This window comes from Mirounga angustirostris, unplaced genomic scaffold, assembly GCF_029215605.1.
Source record: "Mirounga angustirostris isolate CCGP_5_RB_7025 unplaced genomic scaffold, mMirAng1.0.hap1 SCAF_6, whole genome shotgun sequence".
NCBI lineage: Eukaryota > Metazoa > Chordata > Mammalia > Carnivora > Phocidae > Mirounga > Mirounga angustirostris.
In genome coordinates this window covers 40864937-40886098 of record NW_026991714.1, presented here as the reverse complement: position 1 = coordinate 40886098, position 21162 = coordinate 40864937, and the positions used below count along the sequence as shown (strand labels likewise).

The window sequence follows — 21162 nt, the reverse complement described above, 5'->3', positions numbered from 1 at the left end:
GGGCACGTTCTGCATGGAGCACTGGGTGTTATACGCAAACAATGAATCATGGAACACTACATCAAAAACTAATGATGTAATGTATGGTGATTAACATGACATAATAAAAAAAAGTTAATAGATGTAAGACATTTTGTAAAGATGCAAATAAGTATAAAGAAAAAGATTTTAGTCATCTTTAAATTCAACCTTGAGATAACCCCTTATCACTTTTGATGCTTTTCTTATCTTTTTTCCTGTAGGTAGATAACACATTTTAAAAATAAACATGGGATCATCCTGTCCATAGCTGTTTTTTTTTTTTTTTTAAGATTTTATTTATTTATTTGACAGAGAGAGACACAGCGAGAGAGGGAACACAAGCAGGGGGAGTGGGAGAGGGAGAAGCAGGCTTCCCGCTGAGCAGGGAGCCCGATGCGGGGTCATGACCTGAGCCGAAGGCAGACGCTTAACAACTGAGCCACCCAGGCGCCCCTCATCCTGTCCATAGTTTTTAACCTACTTTATTTATCATGAATATCTTCTCTTATCCATAGATAGTCTTTAACATAATTGCTGATGGCTGCCTAGTGTCCTGTCACGCAGGTATATCGTACTGTACCCATGGCACTGGTAAGATGCTCGGGTTGTTCTCTTTTGCAGTATATTAGCAAGAATGCAAACTCCATAAGCACAGAGACTATAACTAGTTTATGTATCATTGTGGCCCTCATATGGAGGCTTTCAGAAAATAGGTGCTTAATTCTCCTACCCTTCCTTGCCTGTACCTGTGCAGCTAAACATGCCAGGAGAAAAATGCACAACTGTGCTCACTTGAGAGTTAGGATCATTAATCTCAAGTGCTGCCCAGCATTCACACTACATTTCCTTACTTCATTAACTCTTCCATTCTGCTAGATAACTCTCATTAACTCTTCTCTCCTTAAAATCCAAACATCTCCTTCCTCATCCTCACTTTCTGCTGATGACCTTTCTTCCCATTTAACTGAGGAAACATGCGTCATTTAAAAAAAAACTTCCACAAGTTCTCACTGTCATATCTACCCACTTCCCTGCATCTGTGCTTATGTAGACCTCCTTCCGTCCTATGAGCATGTATGAACTTACAGACCTCCATCCCTCCTGTGAGTATGTATGAACTATCTGTGCTCCAGAAGCCAGGCCCTCTCTTAGGTACGATCCCATCCTACTCAAGGATCTTACTCCACATATCCTTTTTTGCATTATCAGTCTTCCCTCTCTTCTGTATAAATTCCATGAGCATGTTACAGATATGCTACTATCTCTGCCCCATTTCATTCTTCATGGCAAAATTCCATGAAAGAGTTGTTTATGCTCTTAACTCCTCCTTTCCCATTATCTCTTGGACCCACTTGAAGTAGATGTTCACTTCCACCCTTCTTTTAGTTCTTACCAGGAAAACCACTAACTTCCACTTTGTTAAATCCAATGATCACTTTTCAGTTCTTACCATACCTGACCTGTCAGCAGCATTTGGCACAATTGATTACTCCTTCTCAAAATACTTTATATTCTCTTATGTTTCAGGACATTACACTCATCTGATTTTCTTACTACCTTACTGGCCTTCTCAGTTCCTTTGGCTCATTCCTCTCAGTAGTTCCTTTTCAGTTCCTTTGGTTGCCCCTTTTCCTATCCTCTTGTTTTAGGAGGCCCTAGAGCTCAAACTTTGGATCTCTTTTTCTCTCTGTACCCAATTCTTTGGTGATCTTATCCAGTCTCTGGGCTTTAAGTATATGCTCACGACTCTAGAACTTATATGTCCAGCCCATACCTCTCTCCTTCAGACATATCTCTAACTGCCTACATGACATCTCTCTTAGATGTCTGATAGACATCCCACACTTAACGCATCCAAAACCAGACTCCTGATCTTACCCATGAAACCTCCTTTCCCCCAAGTCTTTCCCATCTTAGTTAATGGCAATTACGTCCTTGTTGCTCAGGCCAAATTCTTGGTGAAGTTCTTAACTTCTCTCTTCTTGCATTAACACCCAATCTGTCAGCAAATCCTATCCCTTCTATCTTCATAATATGACCAGAATCTGACCACTTCTCACCTTGCCTTCTGCTAACACTTTGGCCCAAGTCCCCCTCATTTCTTACCCAGCTGGTTAAAATAAGCTTCCTGTCTGGTCTTCCCATTTCCCTTCAGTCTATTCTCAACCTAGCAGCCAGGGTAATCCTCTTAGCTCATAAGTGAAGTCAAGTTACTCCTCTGCTTAAAACCCTCCAGTGACCTCTTATCGAATTCACAATAAAAGCTAGAATCCTTATAAAGGCCCACAAGGCCCTACGCCATCTGGCCCTCTGTTACCTCTCACACCTCATTTCCTGTTACTGATCTAACTTGCTCCGTCTGCTGGTATCACACACTGGCCTCTTTTTAGTTGCTGAAACATGCCAGCACAGGACCATTTCAGGACCTTTGTACTTGCTCATCTTGCTCCCTCTATTGCTTTCCCCCCAGATATTCATACAGCTTGTTCTTTCACCATTTTCAGGTTTTTCACCACCACCACCACCCCCCATAATTTTTCCAGTAAGGCCTGTGTTGACTACCTTATTTTAAACTGAAATCCATTCTACACTGCCTTCAGCATCCCCTGTCTTTTCCTGCTTTATTTTTCTCTACATCATGTATTATCATCTAACATATTGTGTATTTTACTTCCTTAGTTTATTTTCTGTATCCCCTCTTCCAAAACTAGGATGGAGATTTTTGTCTGTTTTTATTTCCTGCACTTAGAACAGTGCCTGGCACATAATAGGTTCTCAGCAAATATCTGTTAATTAATGAATGTAAGTAGCAACATCCTTGGCAGATAAATATTTGTACAGATCCATGATTCATTTATTCATTCACTCAGTAAAATGACAGTTCTTACTGTGTGCCAGATACTGTCCTAGGTACTAGGGATATAACAGTCAAAAAGTCAGACAAGGGTCCTATCCTTATAGAGCCCATAATCCAATGAAAAGACAGATAAATGTGTTTTTAAACTATAAATTGTAATAAGTGCTATGAAAGAAACAACCAGGGAATTGAACTGAAGAATAACAACAGTAGTGAAGGAAGACTTTCTCTACATGGATGAAAGAGAGGCTGGGACTTGAAGGATGAGAAAGGATCCAGCCACGTGGAGAGCAGGAAGAACAGCATTTATGAGATCAGATTAGAAAGTTAGTCAGGACTAACATGCAGAAGAATGAAACTCGACCATTCTCTAACACCATTCACAAAGATAAACTCAAAGTGGATGAAAGACCTCAATGTGAAACAGGAATCCATCAAAATCCTAGAGGAGAACATAGGCAGTAACGTCTTTGACATTGCCCACAGCAACTTTTTTCAAGGTACATCTCCAAAAGCTAGTGAAACAAAAGCAAAAATGAACTTTTGGGACTTCATCAAGATAAAAAGCTTCTGCACAGCAAAGGAAACAGTCAACAAAACAAAGAGGCAACCCACAGAATGGGAGAAGATATTTGCAAATGACACTACAGATAAAGGGCTGGTATCCAAGATCTATAAAGAACTTCTCAAACTCAACACCCAAAAAACAAATAATCAAGTCAAAAAGTGGGCAGAAGATATGAAAAGACACTTCTCTGAAGAAGACATACAAATGGCTAACAGACACATGAAAAAATGTTCATCATCATTAGCCATCAGGGAAATCCAAATCAAGACCACATTGAGATACCACCTTACACCAGTTAGAATGGCCAAAATGGACGGGAAAGAAACAACAAATGTTGGAGAGGTTGTGGAGAAAGGGGAACCCTCTTACACTGTTGGTGGGAATGCAAGTTGGTACAGCCACTTTGGAAAACAGTGTGGAGATTCCTCAAAAATTTAAAAATAGAGCTACCCTATGACCCAGCAATTGCACTCCTGGGTATTTACCCCAAAGACACAGATGTAGTGAAAAGAAGGGCCATATGCACCCCAATGTTCATAGCAGCAATGTCCGCAATAGCCAAACTGTGGAAAGAGCCGAGATGCCCTTCAACAGATGAATGGATAAAGAAGATGTGGTCCACATATACAATGGAATATGATTCAGCCATCAGAAAGGATGAATACCCAACTTTTACATCAACATGGATGGGACTGGAGGAGATTATGCTAAGTGAAGTAAGTCAAGCAGAGAAAGTCAATTATCTTATGGTTTCACTTATTTGTGGAACATAAGGAATAGCATGGAGGACATTAGGAGAAGGAAGGGAAAAATGAGGGGGGTGGGGAATTGGAGGGAGAGATGAACCATGAGACTATGGACTCTGAGAAATAAACAGGGTTTTAGAGGGGAGGGGGGAGGGGGGATTGGTTAGCCCAGTGATGGGTATTAAGGAGGGCATGTACTGCATGGAGCACTGGGTGTTATACGAAAACAATGGATCGTGGATCACCACATCAAAAACTAATGATATATTGTATGGTGACTAACATAATAAAATTAAAAAAAAAAAGTTAGGCAGGACTAAATTATGCAGGGTTTCCTAGGCCCAGTGGTTCTCAAAGTAGGGAATGGGAACCCCTGGGAGTCCTGATCTTTTCAAAACTATATTCATAACGGTAAGACAGTATTTGACCTTTTTTACACTCACTCACTCATGAGCATGTAGTGGCATTTTCCAGAGGCCTCGTGACATGGTATCATTATAGACTGAATGCTGAATGAGATAGGAACGTCCAGTTATTTTCTATTTAGTCAGGCATTAAGGAGATTTGCAAAAATGTAAAACACTGTCACTCTTCTCACTATGTTTTCTTCTTTTTCAGAAAATATATTCTCACTTAAAAAATTAAGTTACTTCTGGGGCACCCAGGTGGCTCAGTCAGTTAAGCGTCCAACTTTCGATTTCAGCTCAGGTCATGATCTCAGGGTCTTGAGAGTCTCTCTCTCCCTCTGCACCTCCCCCCACCTACTCGTATTCTCTCTCTAAAAATTAAAAATAAATAAAAATAAAAAATTTAGTTACTTCTAGTAAAAAGTAATGATTTTTAAATTTGTCAATTTTAATTTCTAATATGGTAGATATTGACAGATTTAAACCACATAAACAAAAAAGTCTTTAAAGTCCTCAGTAATTTTGAAGGCTTACTATACAAGGGCCTTGAGACCAGAAAGTTTAAGAAATAGGTCATGATAAGAGTTTTTTACTTTATTCTAAGAGCAATGGAAAACTACTGAAGGATGTTAAACCAAGGTGGTGATGAGATCTAATTTAACTTTTGAAAAGGTCACTCTCTCTGCTGTGTGAGGAATAGACCGCAGTGGGTCAGCAGTGGGAGGAGGCAGGAGCACAAATATGAAGGCACTGCATTAGTCCCAGTAAGAAGTGATGGAGGACTGGACCGAAGTGGAGCATTAGTTTGCTAGAATTGCCATAACAAAGTGCTACAAACCAGGTGGCTTAAAAAAAATAGGTATTTATTGTTAGTAGGGCCGTTCTTCTTCTGAAACCTATGGGGGAGAATCCTTCCTTGCCTCTTCAAGCTTCTAGTGTTTGCCAGCAATCCTTGGCCTTCCTTGGTGTATATAGATGCGTAACTCCAGCCTTTTTCTGAATAAGATCAGTCTGGGGTGCTGGGAATTGGGACTTCAATATATGATGGGGGGTGGGTAGGCCATGAGGATGAAGAGGAATGAAGATGTGTATTTTGGAAGTAGAACCAGAAGGAGTTGCTGATTGATTAGCTATATAAAGATAAGGAAAAGAGAAGGCAAGGATGGACCTCACATTTCTGGCTCGAGAAGCTAGATGAACAGTAGACCCAAAAGACATGTCATTTATTAACATGAACACTTGCGGATGGGACCATGTTTCTCAGGGGATAAATTTCCAGAAGTAGAATTGCTAGGCCCCCATTTTCTTAAGTATGCTCATGCATTTATTCTTCCAGATATGCTTTAGCATTACTAGTATTGTTTTAGCATTATTTAGTATTATCCTATCAGATCCTCCTGATTTAAACACCAGATATAGTAAAACTGTAGCCCAATCCACCTAGGTATTCAAAGAATTTAGGCAAAAAGAAAATAAAAATAGGAAGGGAGAACACATGCCCTGAAAGAAGTTCTCATGGTGAAAGTGACATAGTAAGAGTTGACCAAGTCCTTTGAGATCCAAAAAGTATTTCAAATTAAACTTCTCGATGGGAATTCTGGCTAAATTTAGTACCATATGGTGATATTTACTACAGTTTCCCCTGCTGGATGAAAAGCTGGCCTCAGGTAAAAATGTCTAAGTTCCCCGAGGAACCTGATGAGGTGAAAGATGTCAGTTCTATTACTAGGCAACATCACATATAAAAATGAACTTCTGACTGGTAAATTACACCTGGACTGGGAGGAACTGCAATGGAGTGATAAATATTTGATGGGGGCACTGCACTTTGGACTGTCCTGAGTTTCATATAATTGGCGTATCCATTGTGGGACCCTAGAAGCTGTTGTTACAAGATACGGTGCCTCCTATAAAGCAGCAGGGCTTCTAAGTCTGGGTAGATTCCACATCCGCTTGTATGGATTTCTTCTCCTCTCACCTGAGCTGTATCTCCTAGAGAAAAGATAACTTCTGGATGGCTAGGCAAGCTGTCACGTGAATTACTGCGAGGCCTCCATCTGACACTGCCCTGCTGGCAAGTTCTGAATGGTTTCTGTCTGCAGTCCTGAATACACCGAAGCCAGGTGTGCTCAGGGGTAGCTTTAGGAGTCTGCATCTTAGGTGAACCTAAGAGGACCACCTTGTGGACGCGGCAGATACATTATCCGTTCCCTGGTTTCAGCCACTCACTCACACTGTGCCTCTTTTACTCCAGTCCCTCTCTCTAGCACTTTCCCTAACATTCTGAAGTTAGTGCAGTGATCTCAGCTTCAGTTCCGAAAACAGACCTGTTCTCGAGAACATTTGTGTAGATGTGAGTCCGCACGTTTGCCTTAAGAGGGATGAGTAATCAGTACACTCTGCCTTTGATTGCTCTCCTCTCAGTCATTTTCTTGTCACGTTCCACAATTTTGTGGAGGATTAGACAAGTGTCCAGAGACAGAAAGAAAGCAAGTCAAACAGTGACATCTGACTTCTCCAGAGGCTCGTTAACCCATCATCCTCAGGTCTCTAGGAAGTGACTTTCAAGCTCCACATGTGGGGGCCCCTTCTGGTGACGGTGCTGGTAACTGGTGCCAAGTGTTCAGGGGCTCCAGGTTGGTCCCCTTCTCAGCCAGAGCTTTCTGTTTGCCTCAATTACTTGCCACTCCAGATTCCCTGCGAACAAAGCTTCCAGAGTGTAAAAAATACACATACAGTGAAAATCACTAACCGAGAGAATGTAGCCCAACACTCAAGGTAAAATAAACAGATCTGTGACAAAGCTTACTACAGATCATGTTGTAAGACCATCCTAGTCCATCACTCAGACTGTTTCGTAATTTTAGACACCACTTGAAGAACTTACTGATCTGATTACCAGCCCTCAGCAGAAGTAGACAGTGTTAGGAGTTTAGGCATGTTGTCAGTAATGAAGAATATTTGATAATCCTGTGATGAGGAAAAGCTGTAAAAAAAAAAAAAGACTAAAGTAAAAATCAATGAAAAGCAAAAGTAGTCTGGGGTCATTTAATGGAAGACAAATAACTTTCTATACCTTCATGTCCTATGAAGGCATCATTTATATTATAGCATGTATAATAAATGATGTTTTTTCACTAATTTGAAAAGATATATGCACCCCTTTGTTTACTGCAGCATTATTTACAATAGCCGTGATAGGGAAACAACTTAAGTGTCCATCGATACATACATAGATAAAGAAGATGTGGTATATATGTGTAGTGGAATATTATTTAGCCATGAGAAAGAAGGAAATCCTGCCAAATGCAACAACAGGGATGGACCTAGAGGATATTACACTACGTGAAATAAGTCAGACAGAGAAAGATAAATACCATATGATTTCACTCGTGTGGAATCTAAAAAAACAAGTGAAGAAACAAAACAGAAACAGATGTATAGACACAGAGAACAAGCTGGTGGTTGCCAGAGGGGAGAGAGGTTGGGGAGAATGAGTGAACTAGGTAAAGGGGATTAAGAGGTACAGACTTCTGGTTTTAAAATAAATAAGTCACAGGGATGAAGAGTTCAGCATGAAGAATAGTCAATAATATTGTAATAGCATTGTGTGGTGACTGCACTTCATTTGTGATAAACATTCATAATGTATATAAATATCGAATCACTATTCTGTACACCTGAAACTGATATTATGTATCAACTATGCTTAAGTTTCTTAAAAAACAGGATGTTTTTGTTTACTCATATTCCCAGATGTTTACTTGCTGCCAGACATCGAGGGCCATCATCCATTTATAATGATAACTCTGATTCAAGAGAAGGTTCACTTACTTCCATGTTCTCCATGCAGAGTGATAAGGAGATGTAAGATACTTTAAAAGGTTTATAGGGGTGGTGTTTTTATTTTTATTTATTTTTATTTTTTTTAAGTCAATTAATTAACATATATTATTGGTTTCAGAGGTACAGGTCTGTGATTCATCAGCCTTACATAACACCCAGTGCTTATTACATCACATGTCCTCCCCAGTGCCCATCACCCAGTTACCCCATCCCCTTACTCCCTCCCCTCCAGCAGCCCTCATTTTGTTTCCTATGGTTAAAAGTCTCTCATGGTTTGTCTCCCTCTCTGATTTCATCTTGTTTTATTTTTTCCTCTCTTCTAGGGGTGGTGGTTTTAATGTTTGTATCCTCAAAGGGTAATATTCCAATTATTTGAAAAACCTCCTGACAGGTTTTACACTCTGTAAAGATACCAGTTACATGAAATATTATTGTACCTACTTTTTTTCCCCCAAGGAAGAAAGGAGTATGCCTATAACCTTCAAGTGAAGGTTTAATTCATGTATCTAGAAAAATTCTTAGAAAAATAATCATAAAATACATTTTCAAAATTCTAAATTGTGAGATTACTTTTAATCATATTCTATTACAGAGTCACAGATCTCATAAGGAGAGAGGCAGTACATTCCAGGCTTAGAAATAATATAAAAATTACCCAAAATTAAATTACTAATTAATAATTTTTATCACTACTTCTAATTTTTCACAACTAATTTTCTTGTGTGCCTCCCTTATCATGCATTCACTTGAAATACTATTTTTAAAATAAAATTCATATTTTAAATATCACATTACTGGATAAGAACAAAATCTCTCATTAGCCACATGGGAAAATCTATCCCCTCTGTGTAGCTCTGTTATTATGGTTTTAATGGTTCGTGCTGCCTTACTGCTGTATCTTTAGAACTAACATTGGTAGAGATGATAGATCAAGTCTGAACTGAATTAGAGTATCAATATCACTATGGTCACAAAAATAGAAATCCAGTAATACTCAGAATTTTCTGCTCACAGAGAGCATCTAGGAAGCATGTTATTTCTGTGCCTGTAAATTTACATCTTTTTTTATTGCATTCCCTATGCTGTACTTTTCATCTCCATGACTTATTTTTTTTATAACTGGAAGTTTATACCCCTTAATCTTCCTTATCTATTTCACACGTTCCCCTCCCTTCTGGCAACCATCAGTTCTCCGTATTTAAGAGTCTGGTTTTTTGTTTGTTTCTTTGATTGCTTGTTTGTTTTGTTTTTTAGATTCCACGTATAAGTGAAATCATATTGTATCTGTCTTTCTTTATTTCACTTAGCATAATACCCTCTAGGTCCATCCATGTTGTCACAAATGGCAAGATCTCATTCTTTTTATGGCTGAGTAATATTCCCTAATATGTATGTATGCATGTATGTATGTATGTATATACTATATCTTCTTTATCCATTCATCTGTCAATGGACACATGAGTTGCTTCCCTATCTTGGCTTCTATAAATAATGTTGCAAAAACACAGGGGTGCATATATCTTTTCAAATCAGTGTTTTCATTTTCTTTGGGTAAATACCAGTAGTGGTATTACTGGATCATATGGTATTTCTATTTTTAATTTTTTGAGGAACCTCCATACTGTTTTCCACAGGGGCCACACCAATTTACATTTCCACCAACAGTGCATGAGGGTTCCTTTTTCTCCACATCTTTGTCAACACTTGTTATTTCTTGTCTTTTTTATTCTAGCCATTCTGACAGGTGTAAGATGATATCTTATCGTGGGGTTTTTAAATTTTTTAAATTTATTTTTATTTTTTGTTTTATATTTTTTAGAGAGAGAGAGATTGTGAGCAGGGGCAGAGGGAGAGGGAGAGAATCTTAAGCAGACTCTGTGCTGAGTGCAGAACCTGACATGGGGCTCGATCTCACAACCCTGAGATCATGACCTGAGCCAGAATCAAGAGTTGGACGTTTAACCTACTGAGCCACCTAGACACCCCTTCTTGTGGTTTTTGATTTGCATTTTCCTGATGATCAGTGATGTTGAGCATCTTTTTCATGTGTCAGTTGGCCATCTGTATGTCTTTTCCAAAGGTCCTCTGTCCATTTTAATTGGATTATTTGTTTTCAGGGGATTGAGTTGTATAAGTTCTTTTAAAAAACAAAACAAAACAAAACAAAAAAAACCCTACTCTTTTATTTTCCAACAAAGGGTTGGAGTTTTTTTGTTTATTTGTTTTTGAGTACAGTTGACACACAATGTTACATTAGTTTCAGGTGTACAAGATAGTGATTCAGCTTCTCTGTATGTTATTCTATGCTCACCACAACTGTAGCTGCCATCTGTCTGCCACCTACAATGATATAACAATGTCATTGACTATATTCCCTATACTGTACCTTTTATTCCTGTCTTACTCATTCCATAACTTTTTTGGATATTAATCCCTTATTGGATATATCATTTGCAAATATCTTCTCCTAAATTCAGTAGGTTGCCACTTCGTTTTGTAGATGGTTTCCTTTCCTGTGTAGAAGCTTTTTATTTTGATGTAGTCCCAGTAGTTTGTTTTTGACTTTGTTTCCCTTGCCTCAGGAGACCTATCTAGAGAAATATTGCTAAGGCTGATGTCAGAGAAATTACTGCCTGTGTTTTCCTCTGGGAGTTTTATGGTTTCAGGTCTCACATTTAGTTGTTTAGCCCATTTTGTTTATTTTTATTTATGGTGTAAGAAAGTGGTCCAGTTTCATTCTTTTGCATGTAGCTGTCCAGTTTTCCCAGCACCATTTATCAAAGACTATTGTATATTCTTGCCTCCTTTGTGAGAGATTAATTGACCATATAAGCATGAGTTTATGTCTGGGCTCTCTATTCTGTTCCTCTGATCTATATGTCTGTTTTTGTGCCACTCCATACTGTTTTGGTTACTACAGCTTTGTAGTATATCTTGAAATCTGGGATTATGATACCTTCAGCTTTGTTCTTCTTTCTGAAGATTGCTTTGGCTCTTCAGACTTTTTTGTAGTTCCATACAAATTTTAGAATTATTTGTTCTCATTCTGTTAAAAAAAAATGCTCTTATTATTTTGATAAGGATTGCATTGAATCTGTAGATTGCTTTGAGTAGTATAGACATTTTAACAATATTGGTTCTTCCAGTCCATGAACATGGAATATCTTTTCATTTGTTTGTGTTGTCCTCAATTTCTTTCATCAGTGTTTTATGGTTTTCAGAGTATAGATCTTTCACCTCCTTGGTTAAGTTTATTCCTAGGTATTTTATCCTTTTGGTACAATTATTAATGGGATTGCTTTCTTAATTTCTCTTTGTGCTGCTTCATTATTAGTGTATAGAAATGCAACAGATTTGTGTATATTAATTTTGTATCCTGCAACTTTACTGAATTCATTTATCAGTTCTAATAGTTTTTGGTAGAGTCTTTACGTTTTCCTTTTTTTTTTTTTTAAAGATTTTATTTATTTATTTGAGAGAGAGAGAATGAGAGACAGAGAGCACAAGAGGGAAGAGGGTCAGAGGGAGAAGCAGACCCCCTGCTGAGTAGGGAGCCCAATGTGGGACTTGATCCTGGGACTCCAGTATCATGACCTGAGCCAAAGGCAGTTGCTTAACCAACTGAGCCACCCAGCGCCTGAGTCTTTATGTTTTTCTATATATAATGTTGTATCATCTGCAAATAGTGACAGTTTCACTTTTTCCTTACCAGTTTGGATGTTTTTTATTTCTCTTTCTTGTCTGATTGCCGCAGCTAGGACTTCTAGTACTATGTTGAATAAAATGGTGAACATGGACCTCTTTGTCTTATTCCAGATCTTAGAGGAAAAGCTATCAGTTTTTCACCATTGAATATGATGTTAGCTGTAAATATGTTAGAAATATGGCTCTTAATTCAATTTGATAAACTGCCTTTAACAGTAGGAAAAAAATCAACTTGGCTATAGAGTTTTATGCACAGGAAACAGTAGTGTTATCAGTGGCTTAATGTTAAAGGGATAAAATAAATAAAGTTTCCTGTATATCAGTTCTGAACAAAATATTTAATATTTTCATTAATACTTCATTTGGTAAAATTAAATATATTTCTTATATTTGATAGGGTACCCAATCTGGAGATAGAAGAAAACTAAGTCCTTAAACAAATAATTAATAAAATGGAGACATGATCAAAATAAAGTAAGAAAAGATTAGTGCAGAATACATGTGGGGAGAGAAATAATCTGTATAAATTCAAGAGAGACCAATTTGCTGCGTGCACATATAGAAGAAAAAGAATCTAGAAATCAAACTGAATATAGTAGTCATTTAGCACTTAGTTAACTGTAAACTGAGTCTCCTGTTCATCATTGTTTAGTCCCTCATTGCATGACAATACTGATGTTATACTTTACACTACAGGAATTATGTGGAGATTTTTTTTAATTCAGGTAAAATAAAAAAGTTAGGTCAAGAAATTAAAGAATAAACGAATGAGGAAAAGATTAAAGTAATACTTTCATTCTCTCATTTCATGAACATTTATTGAGCATACACTATATGCAAGATACTGTGATAGGCACTGGGTAAAAGACATAGTACTTGCCTGCAAGAAGTTTACCATCTTAGTGAAGAGACAGGTAAGTACATATAGTATGCTCTGCCCAGTAGTAGAAAAAGGGGCACCTAACCCCACCTGAGGAGTTGGGGAAGTTTCCTGAAGAAGCTGAACTGTGTCTTAAAGGTTAAGGGATTTCCTTTTCCTACAAGATTCCAGACTAAATAATCTGAAAATTCTCCCACCACAAAACACACAGCAATGCAAAATAAAATATAACAAGCATCCCTTTAAATACATAGCAGAGCTTATGAAAAAACAAGGTAATTCTCCAACAGCTCAAACAAACACAGCTAAGAAACAAAATTGTAAGTCTTAAAACTTTAAAAAACTTTAAAAAGCCTTAAAAAGAAAGTGGTAAGTTTAAACCAACACTGGGCTGCCCTGAAAGGATTTGCCGGTCTCAATACCAATGAGATAGAGATCTGAAAGAACACCAACTACCATCAGGGAAAAGGTAGACTAAAATAATCTGCCTACCAATGCAAAGTTAACGTAGAGAGTTTGTCTTGGCCTGAGTTCCAGGCCCAGGAGTGGGAGAAAGGTTTGCCCTTTTAAAATTTACACCAACTTGGGGCGCCTGGGTGGCTCAGTCATTAAGCATCTGCCTTCGGCTCAGATCATGATCCCAGGGTCCTGGGATCGAGCCCCGCATCGGGCTCCCTGCTCAGTGGGAAGCCTGCTTCTCCCTCTCCCACTCCCCCTCCTTGTGTTCCCTCTCTCGTTGTATCTCTCTCTGTCAAATAAATAAATAAAAATCTTAAAAAAAAATTTATACCAACTAATTGTTCAAAATCCTCAAGCTAAGAAATTAACATAGAGACTGATAGTATCTTTGTGGTACCCGGCAGAAACAAAAGCAAAATCATTCTGGAGGGACAGACCCTCAATCCAGTGAACACAGCACAGAATTTTTCATACTTAAAACCCCACTTAGAAAAGAAAATCAAAGCTGTTAGCGTCACAATTCTGGATTTCAAGCTGTATTACAAAGCTGTAAACATCAAGACAGTATGGTACTGGCACAAAAACAGACACATAGATCAGTGGAACAGAATAGAGAACCCAGAAATGGCCCCTCAACTCTGTGGTCAACTAATCTGGGACAAAGCAGGAAAGTATATCCAGTGGAAAAAGACAGTCGCTTCAACAAATGGTGTTGGGAAAATTGGACAGCCACATGCAGAAGAATGAAACCGGACCATTTCCTTACACCATACACAAAAATAGACTCAAAATGGATAAAAGACCTAAGTGTGAGATAGGAATCCATCAAAATCCTAGAGGAGAACACAGGCAGCAACCTCTTTGACCTCGGCTGCAGCAACTTCTTGCTAGACACGTCTCCAAAGGCAAGGAAGACAAAAGCGAAAATGAACTATTGGGACTTCATCAAGATAAAAAGCTTTTGCACAGCAAAGGAAACCGTCAACAAAACCAAAAGACAACCTACAAAATGGGAGAAGATATTTGCAAATGTCTTATCACATAAAGGGCTAGTATCCAAGATCTATAAAGGACTTACCAAACTCAACCCCAAAAAAACAAATAATCCAGTCAAAAAATGGGCAGAAGACATGAACAGACATGTCTCCAAAGAAGACATACAAATGGCCAACAGACACATGAAAAAATGCTCCACATCACTTGGCATCAGGGAAATACAAATTAAAACCACAATGAGATACCACCTGACACCAGTCAGAATGGCTAAAATTAACAAGTCAGGAAACAACATATGTTGGCGAGGATGCGGAGAAAGGGGAACCCTCTTACACTGTTGGTGGGAATGCCAGCTGATGCAGCCACTCTGGAAAACAGTATGGAGGTTCCTCAAAAAGTTGAAAATAGAGCTACTCTAAGACCCAGCAATTACACTACTAGGTATTTACCCAAAAAATTCAAACAGTGATCCGAAGGGGCACCTGTACCCCAATGTTTATAGCAGCAGTGTCCACCGTAGCCAAACTATGGAAAGAGCCCAGATGTCCATTGACAGATGAATGGATAACGAATGGATAACGAAGAGGTGGTGTGTGTGTGTGTGTGTGTATATATACCCACACACACACAATGGGATGTTACTCAGCCGTCAGAAAAAAAATGAAATCTTTTTTTTTTAAAAGAATTTTTTATTTATTCATTTGAGACAGAGAGATACAGAGAGAGAGAGAGAGAACAGGAGCAGTGGGGAGTGGAAGAGAGAGAAGCAGACTCCCTGCTGAGCAGGGAGCCCTACATGGGGCTCAATCCCAGGACCTGGAGATCATGACCTGAGCCTAAGGCAGACACTTAACCATCTGAGCCACCCAGGCGCCCCAGAAAAAAATGAAATCTTACCATTTGCAACGACATGGATGGAGCTAGAGGGTATTATGCTAAGCAAATTAAGTCAGTCAGTGAAAGACAATTACTATGTGATTTCACACATATGTGGAATTTAAGAAAGAAAGCAGAGGATGAGAGGAGAAGGGAGGGAAAAATAAAATAAGACGAAATCAGAGAAGGAGACAAACCATTAGAGATTCTTTTTTTTTTTTTTAAAGATTTTATTTATTTATTTGAGAGAGAATGAGAGACAGAGAGCACGAGAGGGAAGAGGGCAGAGGGAGAAGCAGACCCCCCGCCGAGCAGGGAGTCCGATGCGGGACTCGATCCCGGGACTCCAGGATCATGACCTGAGCCGAAGGCAGTCGCCCAACCAACTGAGCCACCCAGGCGCCCAAACCATTAGAGATTCTTAACTACAGGAAATAAACAGGGTTGCTGGAGGGGAGATGGGTGGGGGGATGGGGTAACTGGGTGATGGGCATTGAGGAGGGCACATGATGTGATGAACACTGGGTGTTATATGCAACTGATGAATCACTGAACTCTACCTCTGAAACTAATAACACACTATATCATAATTAATTGAATTTAAATAAAATTAAATTTTAAAAATAAATGGAAAAAAAAGAAAAGAGAAAATGCCACCCAGAGCCCCCCCCCAAAAATCCACTTAAAGTAAACTTACAGTCCAAAATTATAAAGTACACAGGAATCAATCAACAATAAGCAGATCTCAGGCAGCACAACAAACATCACATGTAGCCATCACCCATCTCTTCCCCGATCTCAAATAAATATAGGGACTATAAAACAAGTCTATTTAAAATGCTCAAATATGTCAAAGTTGCATTTTAAAACATGAGAAAAGAGCAAGATAGTATCTATAAAAGATCAGAAGATGGTTTTCAAGCAGAGGGAAGAGCATTTACAGTTGTGGGAGTCCAGACAGGTCTTCTTATTGGGAGCTGGCAGTCACCAAAATGGGAGGAGGAATTGGGAGGAAGACTCAGGTCATAAATTGCTTTGCATTCTATGTTAGGACTCTTATTTGCAAGTGACAAAAAGATCAACATTTGTCTAGGGAGTATTTTGTTGTTGGCTCACCTAACCAAGAAGGGCAAGGATATAGTTGGAATGATAGGAATCAGAGACTCATTTTCTCTCCATCTCTGACCACTACATTTCTTTGTGAATACTTCGCTCTTTCCTACTGCAGATGTTTTCTCCAAGAGGTGGAGAATGTTGCCACTTGCAGTTTTGGCTCACATCGTTTGCTTGTGCTTTTTTTTTTTTTAATTTGCTTTTCTTTAACTGTGGTAAAATACAATAGAAAATAAATCATTTTAACCAAGTGTATAGTGCAGAGGCGTAAACACATTCACATTGTGCGGCCATGACCACTATCTACCTCCAGAACTTTTTCACCATCCCAAACTGAAACTCTGTCCCCATTAACAAAGCTCCCCATTCCTCCCTTCCCCGAGCCCCTGTACCACTCTTCTATTTTTCTGTCTTTGTGAGTTTGACTACTCTAAGTACTTCATGTAAGTGAAAGAACACAATATTTGTCCGTCTGTGTCTGTCTTATTTCACTATACCATTTTTCTATTGATTATAGAGGAAAGAACTTTCTCTGTACACATGCTTCTATCCCCCTAGTTCCATATTTCAAAATCCTGAGCAAAAACTCTGATTGGCTTGGCTTGGCTTTTCAGACCAGGACAATGATGGATGCTATGGTTTGCTCAGCTTGGGTTACATGGCTGCCCTAGAATCTTCCCCAGTTCTCTGTGTAAACATACCTTCTCATAGAGTCCTTCTTTGTCCTCTCTATCTAAAACAGTACCCCACATCACTCTAGACCCTTATTCTGCTTTGTTGTTGTTTTTTCAGAGCACATCACTGCCTGTTATTAAATATACTCATTTGCTTATTACTTCCCCTACCAGTAGAATGTAAGATTTATAACATGAGGGACCTTTTCTCTCTTACTGACCTCTGTGTTTCCAGTCCCTAGAATAGTAACTGGGACATAATAGGAGCTCAGTAAATATTTTTAATTAACTAGAAATGGGGCTGGAGATGCAAATTTAGTATTCATTGGTAAAAGTGATTAAAAGAAATTGTTTCCAGGGATGCCTGGGTGGCTCAGTTGGTTAAGCGTCTGCCTTCGGCTCAGGTTATGATCCTGGGGTCCTGGGATCGAGTCCCGCATTGGGCTCCTTGCTCAGCAGGGAGCCTGCTTCTCCCTCTGCCTACCACTCCCCCTGCTTGTGCTCTCTCTCTCTCTCTCTGATAAATAAATAAAATCTTTAAAAAAAATTGTTTTCACCTCCCTAATGAAGATAAACAAATAGAAATTAAAACTGGGGCACCTGGTGGCTCAGTCCATTAAACATCTGGACTCTTGATCTCAGCTCAGGTCTTGATCTCAGGGTCATGAGTTCAAGCCCCGCATTGGGCTCCATGCTGGGTGTGGAGCCTGCTTTAAAAAAAGGAGGGAAGAAAGGGAGGGAGGGAGGGAGGGAGGTTAAAAGAAACCGAACTTTGAATATATATATATATATATATATATATATATATATATATATATATATATATATATATATATATACACACATATATAAATAGGGTGATTAAAGAAGAAAGTTACGCACAAATAGGAAGAGAACTACACTTCCTAAATATAGATAATTGTGGAAAATACAACTTTGCATGATGGATGCCTAAGTCCAAAATTGCAATAGATTAAGCCCTTTCTGAAATTGCTTTCTATTGCTGAACATTTAAACCATAAACACGAATGTATAAACTGATCACATGCATGCATGTGAATGTATAAGCACATATAGACACACTACATACACTTTTTCTGATTAACATTGGAAATGGGCAAAGTAGATATGAGTCTAAGGCTGTAATGGGCACTTCTTGTTATTTCTAAATTGTTTTTGGTTGTAGCCAGGCAAGTCAGAATACTCTGGAGTGCAACATCCCATTGTTGTGCTGCCCACCATAAACGTCACTTGGAACCTGTTTACTGTGTAGCTGCCTCTGTTCCATTCCCCTACCTGTCCTTAACCTCAAGAGCAGGGCAAGGCAAAGGGGAGAAGGGAGCAAGGTGGGGGCTATATTAAAAAAGACAAAAAAGAAACGGGCATTTTGTAACATATATGATTGTTGAATCACTAAGTATAGTACACTTGAAACTAATACATTGTATGTCAACTATACTTCAATTAAAATTTTTTTTAAAGGAGACAAAAATATTTTATCTTCCTGACTTCTTAGTGTTGCTTTCCATCTTTTACTTCCCTTAGAGTTTACTATCCTAATGATCCTCTATGGGCATCCCAGACTTAACCACTGTTACACTTCAGCCAAGTCTGCCCAAGGTCCCTCAGAATTACTTCTTTCAGATCTCCACTCACTTCCTCACACCTCACCCCCAAATCCAACAAGAATTCCTATTCTCTGGTAGGAAAACAGTTTAATTAAGCTATATTGCCTCAAGGTTGTCTCCCTACCCCCCCCCCCAAATGTCACCCCTGTAAACTTTCTCTAGGTGTTTAAAAGCCCTTAAGGAATGACTTTTTCTTACTACTTGTCTGAATCAGAAAAGAAGTTTCCTATGGCAGGAAACTTCCTAGGGGATTAAAGAGAGAGAACCATAGCCAAAAGTTCTGGGAATCAACCCCCACATTCAACTTCTAAGAAGTGAGGAAAGTAGGTATGGTGTGCCCAGGAATAGTTGATTAGGTCATAATATCACCCTTTCCCACTTATTCACAATAATTAAGCATTTATTTTTAATTACCAGGGTCACAATAGTGGCTGTGCATATTACTAAGTGAATATCAAATTAACTACTAAATTCTACTTCTTACTTGTACTTAATCCTGATTTATTTGTTGCTTATTAATATGATCACCTGCTCTCAACTTAAGAGGCAGCATTGCTAAAAGGTACTTATGTGTGCTATAATTAGTATATATAGTTAGAATATCTTGGTTTTAAAAGAATAAAAAAATTAACTGAGCTATTAGAGTTATCTGTGAGAACTTTTAAGTTTCTTAACTTCTAGGACTTGGGGCGCCTGGGTGGCTCAGTCGTTAAGTGTCTGCCTTCGGCTCAGGTCATGATCCCGGGGTCCTGGGATCGAGCCCCGCATCGGGCTCCCTGCTCGGCGGGAAGCCTGCTTCTCCCTCTCCCACTCCCCCTGTTTGTGTTCCCTCTCTCGCTGTGTCTCTCTCTGTCAAATAAATAAATAAAATCTTAAAAACAAAAACAAAAACAAAAAACTTCTAGGACTTTGTGTGCTTTGAAATCATGTTTCTTTATGATATTTGATCTGGTAATATTTGATAATATCATGAGCCTGGAATTTGTGACCATTTGAAAGGGAATTAAAAAGCTACTAACTTTTTTTTAGATTTTATTTATTTGTGAGACAGAGAGCGCAAGCATAAGTGGAGGGAGGGGCAAAAGCAGAGGCAGAGGGGGAGGGAGAAGCAGACTCCCCACCGAGCAGGGAGCCCAACGTGGGGCTCCATCCCAGGACTCTGGGATCATGACCTGCGCCGAAGGCAGACACTTAACTGACTGAGCCACCCAGGCGCCCCAAAAGCTATTAACTTCTATGAAAAATCACAGACTTCTTAGATAAATTTGGCTATAAACTTAGAAAAAACATTAAAATACTAACCAAGATAAAGGATATACAGTGTCAGGGGTTTTTTTGCCTCCAATTGGGTAATCAGACGACCACACGTTAAGAGGTTCCCTTTGGTTTAGTACCTGCAGGCTGGTTTTCCTGGGACTCTGCTGTAGCATCTGTGTACACAAGTTACCATTCAGCAGCCTCCTGTTCTCCACAGTAGAGCTTGCTCAGATGTTACTGGAGGCTCAAAGAACTGTTTCTGATAAACCTGTAGAGCTGTGGTATATCAGATATATTTGCTATAGCTTATGTACTTTCATACTTTTGCAATAACGTAGACTTCTAAAATGTGTTATTTGTTTCTTTTACAGGATAATGAAGGTCAGACAGCTCTACATTATGGTAAGATGTTTCCAAATTATTAATAATCATATTAGAAAGTTTTCTCTATTTGTTTATTTCAGCTTTGTCCAACCCTGTGTAGTGCTTAGAAAAATGCCTGGTCAGTTGGTGCAGCCACTGTGGAAAACCGTATGGAAGCTCCTCAAAAAATTAAAAATAGAATTACCATTTGATCCAGTAATTCCACTACTGTATATTTACCCAAAGAAAACAAAAACACTAATTCAAAAAAATGTGCACCCCTATGTGTATTGCAGCATTATTTATAATCACCAAGATACGGAAGCAACCCAAGTGTCCATTGATAGATGAATGGATAAAGAAGATAAATGGATAAAATAGACATATATACACATATACACTAGGAAATACTGCTCAGCCACAAAAGAAGAATGAAATCTTGCTATTTGCAGCAACACAGATGAACCTAAAGGGTATAATGCTAAGTGAAATAAGTCAGTCAGAGAAAGACAAATGCCACATGATTTCACTCATTTAAGGAATTAAGAATTTAGGAAACAAACGAACAAAGGAAAAAAGAGCCAGACTCTTGTACAGAGAACCAGGGGCACCTGGGTGCCTCAGTCGGTTGTGTCCAACTCTTGATCTCAGCTCAGGTCTTGATCTCAGGATTGTGAGTTCAAGCCCCATGTTGGGCTCCATGCTAGGCTTAGAGCCTGCTTTAAAAAAAAAACCAGAGAACAAACTGGTGGTTGCCAGAGGGGAG

General features: G+C 38.9%; 1 protein-coding gene across 1 annotated transcript in view; it reads left to right on the top strand.

Moving 5' to 3' along the window:
- ACBD6 (acyl-CoA binding domain containing 6) overlaps positions 1 to 21162 on the top strand; it is a 218702-nt gene that overhangs the window by 175951 nt on the left and 21589 nt on the right. The window contains 1 exon segment of the mRNA XM_064594185.1: positions 20405 to 20435. Within this exon segment, the coding sequence (XP_064450255.1) occupies positions 20405 to 20435 (31 nt within the window).